General features: G+C 29.0%; 4 protein-coding genes across 6 annotated transcripts in view; 2 read left to right on the top strand and 2 right to left on the bottom strand.

Annotated features, from left to right (window-relative positions):
* The window catches only part of LOC108695118 (ras-related protein Ral-a), a 4,591-nt gene extending 1,682 nt beyond the window's left edge, over nucleotides 1-2,909 (bottom strand). For 2 of the 3 annotated variants that reach the window (XM_018204879.1, XM_018204877.1), the window contains exons 1-4: nucleotides 2,792-2,909; nucleotides 1,350-1,469; nucleotides 747-955; nucleotides 429-603 (exon numbers count right to left, since the gene is read on the bottom strand). In XM_018204879.1, the coding sequence (XP_018060368.1) occupies nucleotides 429-603; nucleotides 747-955; nucleotides 1,350-1,454 (489 nt within the window). In that variant the 5' untranslated portion in view covers nucleotides 1,455-1,469; nucleotides 2,792-2,909. Of the gene's footprint in view, nucleotides 1-428; nucleotides 604-746; nucleotides 956-1,349; nucleotides 1,470-2,241; nucleotides 2,471-2,791 lie in introns of those variants that run through there. The other variant, XM_018204878.1, reaches the window with a different exon arrangement.
* A 1,200-nt stretch (nucleotides 2,910-4,109) lies between these two features.
* LOC108695134 (cytochrome c oxidase assembly factor 4 homolog, mitochondrial) lies at nucleotides 4,110-4,851 on the top strand. Its single transcript, XM_018204894.1, has 2 exons — nucleotides 4,110-4,333; nucleotides 4,691-4,851. The coding sequence occupies exons 1-2, from the start codon at nucleotides 4,232-4,234 to the stop codon at nucleotides 4,793-4,795; spliced, it is 207 nt and encodes a 68-aa protein (XP_018060383.1). The 5' UTR covers nucleotides 4,110-4,231; the 3' UTR covers nucleotides 4,796-4,851.
* Nucleotides 4,807-5,243, top strand: LOC108695133 (peptidyl-tRNA hydrolase 2, mitochondrial-like). Its single transcript, XM_018204893.1, has one exon. It carries the CDS (start codon nucleotides 4,827-4,829, stop codon nucleotides 5,241-5,243), a length of 417 nt encoding a protein of 138 aa, XP_018060382.1. The 5' UTR covers nucleotides 4,807-4,826.
* Nucleotides 5,244-7,605: 2,362 nt separating this feature from the next.
* LOC108695080 (transmembrane protein 145) lies at nucleotides 7,606-10,578 on the bottom strand. The gene is made up of 5 exons (XM_018204832.1): nucleotides 9,874-10,578; nucleotides 9,022-9,529; nucleotides 8,302-8,439; nucleotides 7,959-8,214; nucleotides 7,606-7,867 (listed from the first exon to the last, which is right to left on the bottom strand). Exons 1-5 carry the CDS (start codon nucleotides 10,251-10,253, stop codon nucleotides 7,677-7,679), a joined length of 1,473 nt encoding a protein of 490 aa, XP_018060321.1. The 5' UTR covers nucleotides 10,254-10,578; the 3' UTR covers nucleotides 7,606-7,676.
* Between the last annotated feature and the right edge of the window lie 5,986 nt (nucleotides 10,579-16,564).

The following is a 16,564-nucleotide window of genomic DNA, read 5'->3' as shown; positions in this document are numbered from 1 at the left end:
TATGTATGTATGTATGTATGTATGTATGTATGTATGTATGTATGTATGTATGTATGTATGTATGTATGTATGTATGTATGTATGTATGTATGTATGTATGTATGTATGTATGTATGTATGTATGTATGTATGTATGTATGTATGTATGTATGTATGTAGAATATGCTTAATGAGATAAAGTGTTCTGTAGTAAAACATCTAATTTAACAATACTACCACAAAGCTAATAAAAAAGTTAATCCCACAAGTTTTTTATTTTCTAAAAATGAAATAGAGAAAAAATCATAATCAGAAAGTAATATCACAATTATTTTTTTAAATAAAGACAATATTGATATATAAGAAAAAATTACACATATAAAATATTTATTATATATATGTAGCATTTAATAAAATTAAATAAAAATTATACATAATCAGCATTTTACCTTGTCTACATTTTCTTTTGTTTTAGCACTTGTTTCCACATAAGGAACACCCCATTGTTGAGATCTTGCTTGAGCTTCGGCTAAACTAACCTTTCTTTTTTCTTGTAAATCACTTTTATTTCCCACTAATAAAAATGGAATGTTCTCATCATTTTTTACCCTGAGAATTTGTTCTCTAGAAAAGAAAACAGATTTTTTTCTATTCATGGAATGATCAAATAATACATTTATAATCAGTTAATTGCCATATATTAAAATTTTCTCCAATAACATAAAACTGTGATTAATTTTATCTGACTAGTGACAAATTTTACTGACCTAAATTCCTGTGTAGCTTGAAAGCTATCATCTTCTGTTATCGAAAATACACAAAGAAACCCTTCCCCACTACGAAAGTAATTGTCACGAATCGCTGCATAATCTTCTTGTCCTGCAGTATCTAGGATATCTATTTGTACCTCTTCTCCATCTAATACAACTTTCTTTCTGTAGGAATCAGCTTTTGTAGGTTCATAATCTTCAACAAACTGATTTTAATATTATGATTAAAATTATCAGAAATATCTTTCTAATGTAATAATACTTAAAAATTAAATGCTTAAAGTATAATAACGTTTATCATTAGTAGACATTGGATTTTTATGCAGATATTTTTTGTAGACATACAAAATATACAAATTTGCACAAATATGCACAATATATATAAAAAAATATGTATTTTTTTAAATGCTTTTTTAATAAGAAAAATTTATATTTTGATGTTACTTTCCAAAACTGCTTTCTAAATAAATATGAAGTTGCACAAGAATCCGATATCTAATGATTAAATACTTGGTAAAAATTACATGTTTCTTTGTTAACAATAAACGAGCATTTTTTATGTTTAAAATATATTTAAGTTATTTTGTTTTTTTATTTTACCTCATCATACATGAATTGTAACGTCAGAGCAGACTTTCCAACACCTCCACTTCCAACCATTATGACCTTATGCATTGCTTGGGTAGCTCCTGGTTTCTTCGACATTTTTGAGATAATTACCTTCAATTAAGATAAAGTGGTCACTAAATATATTTTTCATATCTTAAAAATGTACAGTAACTTTGCGCTTGCAATATTCAGACTTTAAACATAAATATAAACATATATATACTTGTGACATTTATTCATATTTATTTATTATTAATTGTATTATTTTTTTACAGAAATCTATATTTCCCATTACTGATGATAACTGTAACAAAACTGTCATTGTGTATATATATCTTCTGCAACTTCTTCAAAATAGGGGTTTCTTTCTGATGGTTATCTTAATTAAAGCAGAGCAGAAGTAACAATAGCAGGATGTGAGAATTACATTGTCAGTGTGAGAAATCTAAGACTAAGTATAGTTTCATACATGTATGTGTTCTCATATGTTTTATATATCATACAAATCTGTGACATATTGTCTATATTTAAAACAGATAATTTAACATATCAGGATATCAATAAAAACAGAAAACTTCTAATATTTGTATTTTGCCTTTAGTTATAAGTTTATTCTAGTATTTGTATATTTCTATGAATTATATTCTATACTTCAGTAATATTTTTCAATAAATATAAACATTCTATATATATAGATAATAATCAAGATATTAACACTATATAAGTAAGAAATATAATAGTTGGTTTTAGTATTATAGCAAGTAATATCACGTAGAAAGAGAAAGAAAAAAATATAATATTTTGGAGACGCTACTGTCAAAAAAAAAGCTACTGTCAAAGAAGTGACAAAATTAAACAGAGAAAAGAAGAATAGGAAACTTACTTAATCAAAATAAATTATACGCCTACCACTCAGCACATGCTGTTCCTCTTCAAGATTCACCGCTATTTTCGCTCACGTGAAATAATCAAACGAGAAATACTTAAAAGACATGTGGAGAAAACGAAAGAAACTAGAAGGATACTTCAAAAGACTTATATATCCTTGTATTGTGACTGTGCTTTAATTTACTCCAGTTCCTTTTCTTTTCGTTATCTCATTCGCGCGAAAGTTTCTGATATACGGACAAATATATTATAAATAATTGCGACGAGACACGTAAGAATCACAGCAATAAATCACCGCGCCTGAATCGTCGCGTTTATCGAACGACACTGGTTGGAACAAGACAGGCCAGAGCCGCCGGAGGTTGTCGCGGAGTGTAATATGAGTAATCGAGAAAGGCGGTGCCGCGCTATCCTCGGAGGATAGCGCGGATGCCGCAAAAGCCGCACGTCGCTGCGTCGTAGCCGTCGGGAATCGTCGAATGTTTCGCGCGAAGATGAGGCTACACCCGCGCGACAAAACCGTTTTGCCTTCTTTTGATAAATACCTCTGAAAATCACGCAAATCGGGAGTGGCTGGTTGTTCCGTGATCTCTTGTAGCCGTCACACGCGTTGGTTTTTACTTTCACGCAATCGAATAGTTCTGACGGTCAAGCGCCGGCGGCGTCTCGATCGCCGTATCATCGCATCTATTCACGTGAACTTAGCTGATATGTCGATCAAATTTCATGGTTTAAAAATATATGTTTAATTGAAACTACAAATGTCTGTTACTTTTTATTGTAATTTCAAAACTCTTCATATATAATATACACATATATAATATACACAAAGCAAATAATTTCACGAAAATCTTATTTATTTATGTCAACTATTACTTATTTATTTATGTCAACTAATTACGCAAATGTAATTAATTATGCATGCAGATATTAAGTGTAAAATGAATTTATGAAATATAAACATTTTTGTAAAAAAATTAATTGTCAATTAAATTCATAGAAATCTAAAAGTTCAAATAAACTGCAATTAACTTAATTAATTCAATTAATTTAATAAGCGATATTATTTAAAGAAAAAATTCTAGTTACAATCCGTTGATGATCCTAATCCATTCATTTTCTACATATTAAATAAGAAAATTAATAATTTTATCTACGTTAACAAAATTACTTAACAAAGATCAACAATTAAATTAATCGAAGTTGATCGAAATTCACAGTCCTAATGTGTGGCGCAACATAGCATTTTTCGAATAAAAATTCATTTTTTCTACATGAATAATACAAATTTCACGTGTAGAAGAGGTGCTTTAATTCAGACTAAATATTCGCGTTATAATTGTCATCGCAATGTTAATTGCTCATCGAATAAAATTGATTCAAAAAACAATCAGAGATGTTTTCGTAATTCAGCATATCAATTTTCGATCAATAATAATAATAAATAATTAAAATAACAATAATAGTGTCTCAAATAATTAACAAATGTGCGAATATTTAGAATAGATCGATTTCTTAATATGCGCATAACTTCACGTCGTCGCATTGAAGTTGGACATCACGCATTACTCATGTAATTATAACTTTTTAATTATCTATTATCAGTATATGTTAATTTGATATGGAAATGAAACAAAACTCTGTTATTTGCTAGAGAAATTTACAGCAGTAGTAATGAATGTTGATATTTAAAATGGAGCATAATTCTTCTCAATTTTCCTAAAAAAACTAGAAATTAACCAGAAAAAACCAGAAATTAATAAACCAGATTAGTTTACTTGGGTTTGTTCGATATTGTTCTCAAATCTGTTCGAATCTGCAGACCCGGCAGACGGATAAAAATAACTCGCACACGGAATAATTATAACCTCTATGATATTCTGTGTGTGTATTTCGTTGAAATTATTAAAAATAATATTTTATTAATAAGAATTGTTTCAGTGATATAATTCAAATTTCTTTCATCTAAACATTGGTATATCGTAATGACTGTATCGTCGAATACTGGTGCTGAAGAAGAAATTGAAGATCCTGTTGAGCGAATGTTAAAGAAAACCGGTTGCATAGAATTACATTATCAAATTCAAGTATGTTTACTTATAACTGGCTAATACTCGTTTTTACAATGTAGATTAATTTTAATCTTAGTTCAATTTACTCTTCGTCTTTTTTTAATTCTTACTAGAAAAAGATGAATTAGTTGAATCAAGATTAAAATTAATCTACATTGATAGAAACGGATATATAAATTTTAATTAAAGTTTAACTGCTTACAATTTCAGTTCTAGAAGAACAATATAAAACTATAAGTTAACTTTAGCTTTAAATATATAAATTAATTTCATTGATGTTTTATTAATTTCATTGATTGTTGTAAAGTAAATGTTTTGATTGTGTTAATAATATTCTTATTTAATAACTAATTTGATGAAATAACTTTCCAGGAGTGTATAGCAGAACATCAGGATTGGAGAAAGTGTCAAAATGAAGTAAAAAAGTTTAAGGAATGCATGGATAAACACACAAAGCAGCAAGAACAAAGACATTAATAATACTTTGATTGAAAAAAATTATAAAAAGATGAGGTCAACGATAAGTAAATATATAAGATCTTTCCTACCTCCTGTTTGGAATGGAGAGAGCTGTAAGATGGTAATAGTGGTTCGATCAGATTTACCTATGGGAAAAGGTAAAACTGCTGCTCAATGTGCTCATGCTGCTTTAGAATGCTGTCGCCAAACCCTCAATAATAAAAAGAAGCAATTAATGTTTGAATCCTGGTTACGATGTGGACAGCCTAAAATTGTTGTTAAAATACCAAACGAGGAAGAGCTGTTGATCTTAGCAGGTAAAGCTGAACGCGCTGGTTTAATTACTGCCATAATAAAAGATGCTGGTATAACACAACTGAAGCCTGGTACAGTAACAGTTGTTGGTATAGGTCCTGGTTTCAATGAAACTATCGATAGTCTTACATCAAGATTAAAATTGTTATAATTTTATATGTTGTATCAAAACATAATTTAATATTATAAATTTATATAATTTCAAAAAAATATTTGATTCAAATTTTTTAATATCAAAATACATCATTCACAATCTAGGATAAATAATTTCATGATGTTAAAAGAATAACATTATATGTGTATATGAAGAATTATTATAATTTTTAAATAAAATTTTAAGAAAAACATTTCTCTGTATAAAATAAAAATTTCAAAATTAAATATAACTATACTTTTAAGATATGTAATTATAATAAGGTTCCTTAAGTTCTATATAGTACTATATAGTGTATGTAATATAAATATATAAGAAGAAAGAAGAAAGAAAGAACTATGTACACATATATAATAAAGAAATAATTTCTGACTGTAATATAAATTGTATTTCTTAATCAAATGTTGCTTTTGTTATTGAAAAGGTCCATATCAATTGCAAATATACAAAAAAGTTAAATCAGGTATATAAAACAATTATTATTATCAAGTTGTACAATACATTACCTAATCTGGCAAAAAGATTAATTAAATAAAGTATCTTTTCTACTTGTTGGACTGTAATGAGACATGATATAACAATTTCATTATACTAAAATATTTGCTATAATACTACCTCCTCTATATATCTACAAAAAACATCTCAAAACACATATTTGAAGACACACAACTTTTGGAAATAAATTGTATATACATATATATACATATTAGACACACTGGCATTCATAGAAGCATAATCTGTATAACATGTCTAAATGTATTTTTCAAAAAAGTAAACTTAACATATATAATTTGAACATAGATAATATTATAAAGAAATAAAAAGTAGATTGTATTAAATTGCTTTGATTGTAGTGGATATTAAAAATATAAATGTATCATAAAGATTTTACCGATCCCATAAAATATACATATATGGATCATTAAAATATTCTCAAGAGATCCCATAAAATATACATATACGGATCATTAAAATATTCTCAAGAGATTATACATACACAATCATATTATCTAAGTTCTTACAAGATTGAGCAATAATAGTACGACATCATATTTCAATTTTCTGTATAAAGTACTTATACTTATTCAACAATGTGCAACTAACATGTAAACTTACTTGAATAAAATCGGAAGAATGTTATATAGGTGCTCTTTCATTTTCCATGTTTGTGTATGTGATCATTATTTGTGTATTTAATAACAAAACTGAATGAATGATGATAGTTTAAATTACATACTTTGAAAGATCAAATCTTTTTTATAAAATTTTGAACAAAATATGAAAATGTTCTCATGTAAAACATACTAAAAATATTGTTTTTTTAAATTAAGCTTCTTTATCCAATTTATAAATCATTTTTTCTTAGTTATTATAGAAGTTCATTAATTAATGGATCCTTTTAATTTCTAATACTTTTTAAAACAAACTTTCAATTTTTTTACTAAAATTCGATTAAAATTAACTGAAAGTTTTGATTGTTTTTTTTAAATCGCTAATTATTCAACTATTGGCTAATATTAAAAATGACAAAAAAATTTATCGTACAATATATCAGATAATTTTGGAACATTATGTAATTCTTGATAAATCTACTATTAATATATATAAATCAGTATGACTTTTATATACAATTATCGCATACACAATTTTTAAACCATTCAACTATTGATAGAATCAAATTTACGAAAGTTATGTAAGTATTTCATTTCTACCATTCTTATTCAAGTGCACATTGTAATATTCTTAGTATAGAGTAGACATGAAATAATTACAAGATAATGAAATTAAACAATAGCATAAAAAATGTACTTTGTTAAAAGGTTTTTTTACATATACAATATTTTTATAAAATCAATTTTATAAAATCAATTTTTTTATAAAATCAAAATGATGAAAATAAACAAAAATTAACACTAGATAGATATATGAATATGATATGAGTAAGTAAAATATAGTTTAAAAATAAATATTACAAATTATGTATTTATATAAACAAAAATGTGAGTAATAATCATATGAGTAATTGTCTGAATATGTAAGAATATGAACTAATGTTATAAAGGTATATATTTCTTGAATGGATAAAGATACTTAATAATTATGTGTTGTGACTTGTAGATATAAAATTGCTGATATAATTAATACTGTCGATTATTAATTTATATATTAAATTGAAAATTATGTTTGTTCATAGCATATACTCATATCATACTCATTTATTTCTATTGTATCTATTAATTTCTATTAATTTCATATCACATGGCCAAATTTGACAAATTTGATATATCCCTAATTATAGGATGTACACAATATTTCAGTTCTGTAGCACATATTAGAGTACTATTAGATTGACGTTTGGCAAATGTACATCACATCACTTGTAATTAAAAATGTCATCAATTTAATATTTATATTTGCAATGGACGAATATTAAGTAATTATTTTACCGAGTTCCGGCGGTTCTACATAATTATTTAATACATGCGGCGCTTCGTTGAATTCATCAAGTTCATCACCATTATCCGCGCCTTGCGCAAGTAAAAAATATTGTTCACTTCTGGTGGGCCATAATAAATGAGCCATTACACAATAAGCAAAACAGTCTGCCGAATATGTTATACCTATAAATTGACAATGCGTTAAGTACAAAATATAACTGAAGAAAATATAGCTGAAGAAAATTAATTTCAATATTTTACAAACTTTACTCACCTAACAATAGTTTAAACCTCCATAGTGCGCTTATTTGAAGCGCTATAAGTGCTATAATAGGTAAATATATAAACCAAACTAATGACGATGCACCAAAGTGAAGAAGAAAGTTCAATTTTTGAGTATTATGCTCGTATGTCATGGTGTTTCGAAGTTCATATAGAAACCATACCATTATGGCACTTCGGAATAACAATATAAACCATCCTGGCCAAGTTTGATATTCATCTATGTCTTCAATAATATCAACTTCTGTCTGAAAAAATTAATTCATAATAAAAAGAGTTTATACTTATTGCAATTATTTATAAATAAGATATATAAAGAATAGAGAAATAGTTACCATATTCCATACATATAACAAAATGTGCACAACCCCATAACAAAACCATATTGCAAACACCAGTGGTTTCCATGTTAATTCCATTCTTGTTACCGCCCATCCTTTGGCAAGTAAGAGTAACAATAACATAAAGGACGTCTAGAAAAAAAAATAATTTAAAATTAAAGTTTCGTGAAAATAACACCAAAAAGTATTCATAGTAGATACTTATCTTTAAGACCGTCTTAAGCCAATCATAAAGCTGTATTAGCATCTCAAGACATTACTTAAGATGGTCTTAAAATAAGAACCGACTGTGAATATAAATATCGGCATTAGTTTATGACATCTTAAAATTGTACTTAAGACAGTCCTAAATACCAACTGAATACTGATTTATGGATCTTATCGCACGAATAATAAGCAATATTAATGATTCTTTGATGGATTATAATTAAAAAAATCATTATAATAATTATGGCTTCAACATTTTTGTATTAGAATTTTTTAATCTATCAGAATACATTATTAATATATTTGATGGTGTGAAATCCTGTATATACATACATTAAAAACATGAAAAATAAATATACTAAAAAAATATATACATTTTTAAATAAATTTAAAAAGATTAAAAAGTATGGCTACATATTGTATAGAAACGTTAGATTATTACTTGAATTTAATAATATTTGAACAAATTTAATAATATTTGAATAATTCACGAGATGTTTTCCTTACCCGTGAGAGAATATCAAAAATATCACCTGCAACTTCTAATTGCTCATAGCCTATTCCATCTAATGCAAATTTCAATACGTGTATCAAGATTAAACATACTGCCACAAATTCTAATAATAAACTTGCAGTGAACAATCTTGTAACAGGATGCTTTTGCAATCTTACTGCATACAACTGCAGTGGCACCAATATGATGTAACACACAAAAAACAGCAAGTATAGTTCAATGGTATTCTGTCTGTCATATGAGAACTGATAAGTCAGACTGTTTAGGCCACTGACGTTCGGATTGCCGTTTACTAGCCAGATGTCATATTCCAATTCGTCGTGCCTGCTATAATATTCCCATTGGCAAGTTGTTTTGTTCCTATAACACGCCACTAAGCTCATGTACCAAAATCGTGGTTGCCAGAAGTCCTGTATAACATATGTAAACTGATGTCCCTTCACGATATTCCATACAGAATCCTCATCTGGGCATACTTTGTCTCGAGGACATGGGACTCGTCTTCAAAATACAAAGTTAACATTAATTAATCGTACGATATGGGATACTTTCCAGTACAAGAAATACAAATAACAGACATTGATTTCCAGCAAGAGATACAACATAACATAGTGATCATGTTTATTTAACGATGACAAAGAACAAGAACGTAATGATTCACTGTACTATTATGACTATTCAATATGATGCTCATAATGCTCTTGGATTTCTTATTATTCTAACGTCAAATAAGGATAAATAATGCATAAGAATTGTGAATACCTAATGAAATACAGTCTATGTCATCTGTTCCGGCTCTTACCGGAAAACATCAATAATGTAATAGATTGAAACATCAAATATACCTCAGAAAGTCTTGACCCTCCTCGTTGCAATCTGGGTCGTAGGAACTCTTCTTTAAAGTGTTAAACATATAGGCGCATGCTGCACTCTTATCCATCAGTGTGCGATTGCCATAATACTCGAGGAAGTGGCCACGATCGAGTATTGCCAGGGTGATCGGCACATCGAAGTCCGTTCTCGCGGTCACATTGCCAAAAATATAACCATATGAGTCCTTTTGCCGATGACGGTCGGTCTTCTGGAAGCCGAACTTGATGAGGAATCGAAAAAACTCTCGCGTGTTAAACGTGCCGGTGATATGAGTGGAATACGCGTAGTCTGGCCGCAACGACAGGCAAAGCAGCACGCAGAGAACGCGCACCAACTGTCGACCGACAGTCATTTTCCAGGGTAGACCCAGCAGGGTAGACCTCCGCTGATCCCGTCGTTCGCGATCGCGCCTCGTCTCGCCTAACCGCGTCGCGCCTCGTGTCGCGAGTTGTCAAGAGCCGTCGGGTACCCTCAACATCTTCCTGAGCGATATCGCACACTGCTGTTGCACGACGTGCGACGCAGATGCTTCCCCATACCACTCGCAGCCTTCATCGACATCTCATCGAAACGCGATGATATCCTCCCGGGAGCATCTCCGTTCGGACATTGTCGTTGTCGTCGTCGTTGCGTGACGTTGTCGCCTCCGGCGATATTCACCAAGAGATAATTGTCGATTTGTCCTGCACGCAAAAAAAAGATAGCCGTTAATGACACGCCGTGTGTACTCTTACTCTCCCTTAGCACTTTGAACTCGCCTTTTCCTATCGATTTTCCCCACCCAAACAGACCGTTCGCTTCGACTGCTCCAAGGAGAAATTGACGCTTCCTAACATCGTCTGGTGAAAATTTTCTTTGGCGCGTGATTGCTGTAGTTACTTGTTACGCAATAACAGAAGAAAATTTTAGTCCACTCGGTTATTAAACAAACGATATAGCTCAGAAATATCATGAAAATCCTGATACTGATAAAATGCCGGCTACGTGAAAATTCATTACATTCTTTCGAGAGTACGCTAACTTTCGTTAAATCGTTAAAAATAAATGGAAATATAGTACGATAACGAGCATACACTGTCGCGTGCGATTTAATCTATTATTAATGCTAATCGCTATTAATAATAATCGAAGTCTATCTCTAGTTGCGGCGATGCAACTTTTTATTCCCATTTGTAATCAAAAGTTACAAGTATAAGTTACAAGAATGAGTAAATATTTCTTGCAAAATAAGGATGATTTCACTTATATTTGGATTTCTTAAATTTCTTGAAATGTCGACTTTATTTGACAAACATCATCGAAACCGTTTATTTTGATAAATTTGTTTGCGCCATCTTGTGATGAGATATCGTAGCATCTTTTGGCGGGACGCGTTGCGTCTAGAGACGCCATTTATGACGCCCAAGCCGCAAAAGCGCGCCAAAATTGCGTCATACGTGACTCGTAAAAAGGTACGCTAAAGAGCCATGGCAACAGTACATAAAAACCGTAATCAATAAAATGGAGCAGTAGTAAATCTAATTGAACTATGTCGATTTTCTTACTGTTTAATCTATTGTTTCCTTTGTATTTGTGTGCCAACTGCCACGATTTTGAACTACAAGCATTATTCTTACTGACAAAAACTAATTGAATAGAATATTCAAGATTACTTTCTTTGAGTCGACCAAATGTTATTTTTACCATTTAATGAATAAAAAGACCAATCACTCGTTCCATATAGAAAACACTACTTTTAAAAAGAAAAATAGTGAATGTAAAGTTTCTAACGAAGGAATGTTGTTTTTGTAGGTTATAAGTTAGAAATATGAAATTGAAAACGCAGGAAATTTCAACGTAAAACAATTTTTGGCCCTGAAAAGGGCCGATTGATAGAAAGAGGCAATTTAAGCACGCTCTCCACGGATTCTACGAGCCAACTGGATATCTTTGGGCATGATGGTAACCCTCTTGGCATGAATAGCGCAAAGGTTGGTGTCCTCAAACAGACCGACGAGATAGGCTTCGCTCGCCTCCTGAAGAGCCATGACGGCCGAGCTCTGGAAGCGGAGATCGGTTTTGAAGTCCTGAGCGATTTCACGAACCAGTCGCTGGAACGGAAGCTTGCGGATCAGAAGCTCCGTGCTCTTCTGATAACGACGGATCTCACGAAGAGCGACAGTTCCAGGACGATAACGATGAGGCTTCTTCACACCACCAGTTGCGGGAGCACTCTTACGCGCCGCTTTCGTCGCCAACTGCTTACGTGGGGCCTTGCCTCCAGTAGATTTGCGAGCAGTCTGCTTAGTTCTTGCCATCTTCAACGAATTCGATTGTTGTTCGTACTATCCGTGTGCTACGACGAGCTATAACGGTATGTACGTTTGCCGAAAAACGCTTCGCTTATATGGAGTCGCTGGCCCCGCACGTGGGACGCTGATTGGCTGGTGCCATAGTGGTGGGGATGGACGCAGAAGTGGCTGTACAGCCAGCACTGCCAGCAGTGCAACGCTCAGTAGTTCCTGCACGGGAACTCCAAATCCTGATTTTGTTGGCGATATTCCAGCATTTAGAGTATAAGTAACTAAAGTGTTCAGTCTGACGCCTTAAAATATTTGAGTGATATGAATAATAACTAAAGCTTTAAGAAAAAAACTTAAATAAAAATGTTCAGAGCATTTGAGGAGCATTGAAATTAGAAATAAAATTTATCGAAAAAAAACAAGAATATTCGAATTAAAAAATCAGTAATTTATCCGGCCTTGAAAGTTTTTTTACTCAGTTACGTATTTTCTTTGAATATTTGATACCATATTATTGTTCTAAAATTCAGTTTCATCAAAAAGATTTTTGTAAAAAGAACTGTAAACAATCAAAACATAGTACAATGATGATTCGGCGATAGTCATGATATACCTTGAATCAGTTTTAAAGTTATAAACTCATCGTAACAACGCAAAGACATTTCTATTTTGATATTTATATGTTCTTGATTAAGGACAAAAGATTAATTAATACCGAAAGTAGATATTAAATATTTTAATAATAAATATAAAAAAAATAATTCAATCTCTTTTTTCAAGATTTTGATTTAAAAAACAATTTTTCACTACAAAAAATCATCCCCATTACCCTGGCTCTATCATCACAAATCATATTCGTGATAAGTAAAAAGTACTCTTTATTTACTAATATTTTTGTTTAAAAATGAATTTTTTTGCTTCAATCGTTTAGCAGGAAATCGAATTTAAAATGGGAGGTTCAGCTTAATGACAAACTGAACTCCCCTTCCATACTGAAAAAAATACATACAGTAACGCTACAATGAAATTAAATGCATCAGATTTTTTGCTTTTTATTTACTCCAAGATTACAAACAGAATTTGGAATTTAATATTTTTAAAGAAATATCAGTACCTGCGATCGCGCCGCAAGAACCTGCATGGTCCGCGTCGCTCTATTCAAGTTCCTTTTCTGTCTCCACAGAATTATTTATTCATATATATTTCAAAGAAACCGTTGTGTCATGTATTATCGAAAGATAACGAAATCCAACTTTTTTACTAATTGTGAGAAATCGATGAGAAGTAAACGTCTTCTCTCAGCCAATCAGCGCGCTGTACTTAATTCCCTTATACAATGTTCCAAAAATTATTTGCCACATGTATTTGGTGTCAAAATAATTCTGAGACAATATATTATTGAAAAATATTGAAATCCGATTTATTTGCTAACTGTAAAATGTGAAAAATAATTAGTTACTCAATGACGCTCCGCGGCGAGATTTGAGTTTTTTTTCTATCTTCCCAGAATTATTTGGTCACTTGTTTTTGGTGCTAAAATAATCCTGAAACAATGTGCTATCGAAAAATATCAAAACTCGATTTATTTGTTGACTGTAAAATGTGAAAAGTAATTAGTTATTCGAGGACGCTCCGCGGTAAAACTTACCAATTAAGTTGCAAAATAACTGCATAATAAGTCGGATATTTTTTATGATACGTGAAAGAAGAGTTTTAAGAAATTTCGTGACTGTTTAAGGATTGTTTTATTTCTGTGTTCAAGATAATTTCATTTTTTTATGTTTTTCTTCATAAAAACCAAACATCATATGATCATTATAATTCTATATTATAATTCCATCCAAGGAAAAATTAGCACATCAAAATATATAAAGTTAATAAAATTTTGGTAAAACTGCGCAACAGTTAACAATCTTACAAATTTCAATGTTCTTATAACATATTCCCTTCGAAAATGTCAAGAAAATATTATTTTCGCATTACTCAGTAATGAGTTATATAAAGATTACTCTATTAATCATTAATATAAATTTTTTCACAGTCCGCTCGATAAATAACATTTCTTGAAATTTTTAAAGAGATCATGATATCATCTATAAGAATACCATATTTTAGTGACGTTTATGTAAATAAAGAAGTTCTTTAGAGAATATTGAGAGTTATAATAATTGAAACTCTAGTACTAGAGGTCTGTTTTCCGTGACTGAACTTGTGTACACATTTGAAACTTAAATGAGATAGGTACATGTTTGACATTTCGAACGCGAGAAGGAGAGTTCTGATGATGCGATTATTCAGCGGATCCTGCACAAAAAAGTTAGTAATTAAAAAAGAAATTGTTTTATTTTGAATTTAATTAATTTCACTGATAAAAGTAAATATAAGCTGTTGATAGTATTTCGAGTTATATCTACTTTTGATTAATTATTCTGGATTTATTATAATTTTGTAGGATATTAAATCCACAAGAATCACAAAAATCTTAAAAAGGGTAATTTTTTGAACGTGAAACGAAAATAATGTTTAATTATTTCTATTACAAGATTTCTTGCTGATATTATTTGATTAATCAATAATTTTCTGTCAAATAGAAAAGCAATTTTTTTATTTGTATTACTTTTGAAGAAAGGAAACATTGTTATCAGAATCGCCCTAAATACAACAATCAAAATATTTTCACCATCGATCATTGTTAAAAAGTATAAATAAAATTGATAATATAAAAATTAAACTGTTATAATTTGTGTGATTTTTTATTTTTTAATATAAATATCACATTATATTATTTAATATACATTTATATTTATTTTATTTGTTAATATTTTTTTAAATAAACTACGACTGACTATATATATAAAATCTTTTGATTGTTACTCAGAAATAACTTTAGTACATAACTATTAAAATCATTGTTACATAGTTTTACTAAGTCTTATTTATATTGTTACAAAATTATTGTCAATTATGCTTTAATAACTTAAAAACTAATTTAAAATTAGATCAAATGATATATTACAATATGCGAGTAATATTGCATCGCAAAACATTAATCAGATTATTTCTTTTAACATTTATAAACATTTATAAACATTTGTGTAATAATTTATGAAAAACTTTGAAACTTTAAATTACGATATATTAAAGAATTATTATGCTTTTCAACTAATCCTTCTTATTAATTATATTATATTTCAATTTATATACATATATTGAATATGATATATTAATAATTAATTAATAACGAATTAAAAATTAATCTTCTTTGAAAATAGTTGAAAATTAAAACTCTAAGTAATATGATAAATAACAAGACTTTTTTTCTTTTTTTATTTGAACTTGAGGCTCATAACAGATACGATCATTAATATCTATATAACCATAACGAAGTTGCACGGTATAGAAGAAGATATAACAGCAAGGCATGAGAAGCATAACGATGTGTATACATATTTATAATATACGTAAAATATATATATTTATATATCTATATATATAACCTCTTCATCAATATACATAACCTCTTCATCAGCAGATAATGTTTTTTAAATGTTAATTTCTCATTAATTTTATATTTTTGATTCGATTGATAATTTTATGTTTTTTTCAAAATTCATTAATTTAACATTTATTAAATGTTTATTTTACATTATAATTTTTTGTTTGAAATAATAGTTTGAAAAAACATTTTTTAATTAATTTAATTAATTAACATTTATTAAATGTTTTACATGTTTATTTGCAATTAATTTTACATTTTACGTTCGATTCGTTTTTAAAATACCATTTTTTATATGACGTTTATACGATGTTTATTAAATGTTTTTTTTACATTATTCATTTATTTAAAATATCATTAAAAAACCATTTATTTAACGTTAACATTTATTATAAAGATGTAAAAATTTTATTATTTTCTAAAATTCAAATTAATAAAAAATGGATCGGAATGATAAAATAATTATGAAAAAAAAATTAACACAATATAATTGTTAAGTGTATATGAATAATAAGAATTGTACATTGATAGTTGTAAGATATAACAGATAAGGTACGAAACTCCTCATAATCCTGAAATCAGGTTAAAATCCGCTAAATCCGTGAAAAAAAGTAAAATATAATTAAAAATTAGAATTAATTAATAAAGTTGTCTAAGCTTTAAGGACTGATGATAAAAAATAAATTTAAAAAAAGATTTTACATTATTATTTTTTCTAATTTTGTTTAAATAATTTTAATATTAGAAAAACGTTTTTTAACATTAAAAATTTCTTAAAACATTAAAATAAATAAAAATAATCTTATAATGGCTCAATAATAATAAACAATAAATAACAAAAAGGGGCTACAAGCTAGATTTTTATGTATTTCAAATTCTTAGAAT

The sequence above is a fragment of the Atta colombica genome, unplaced genomic scaffold (assembly GCF_001594045.1).
Source record: "Atta colombica isolate Treedump-2 unplaced genomic scaffold, Acol1.0 scaffold126, whole genome shotgun sequence".
NCBI classification, from domain to species: domain Eukaryota; kingdom Metazoa; phylum Arthropoda; class Insecta; order Hymenoptera; family Formicidae; genus Atta; species Atta colombica.
The sequence above is the reverse complement of the archived record's forward strand: the minus strand, read 5'-3'. Positions and strand labels throughout refer to the sequence as shown.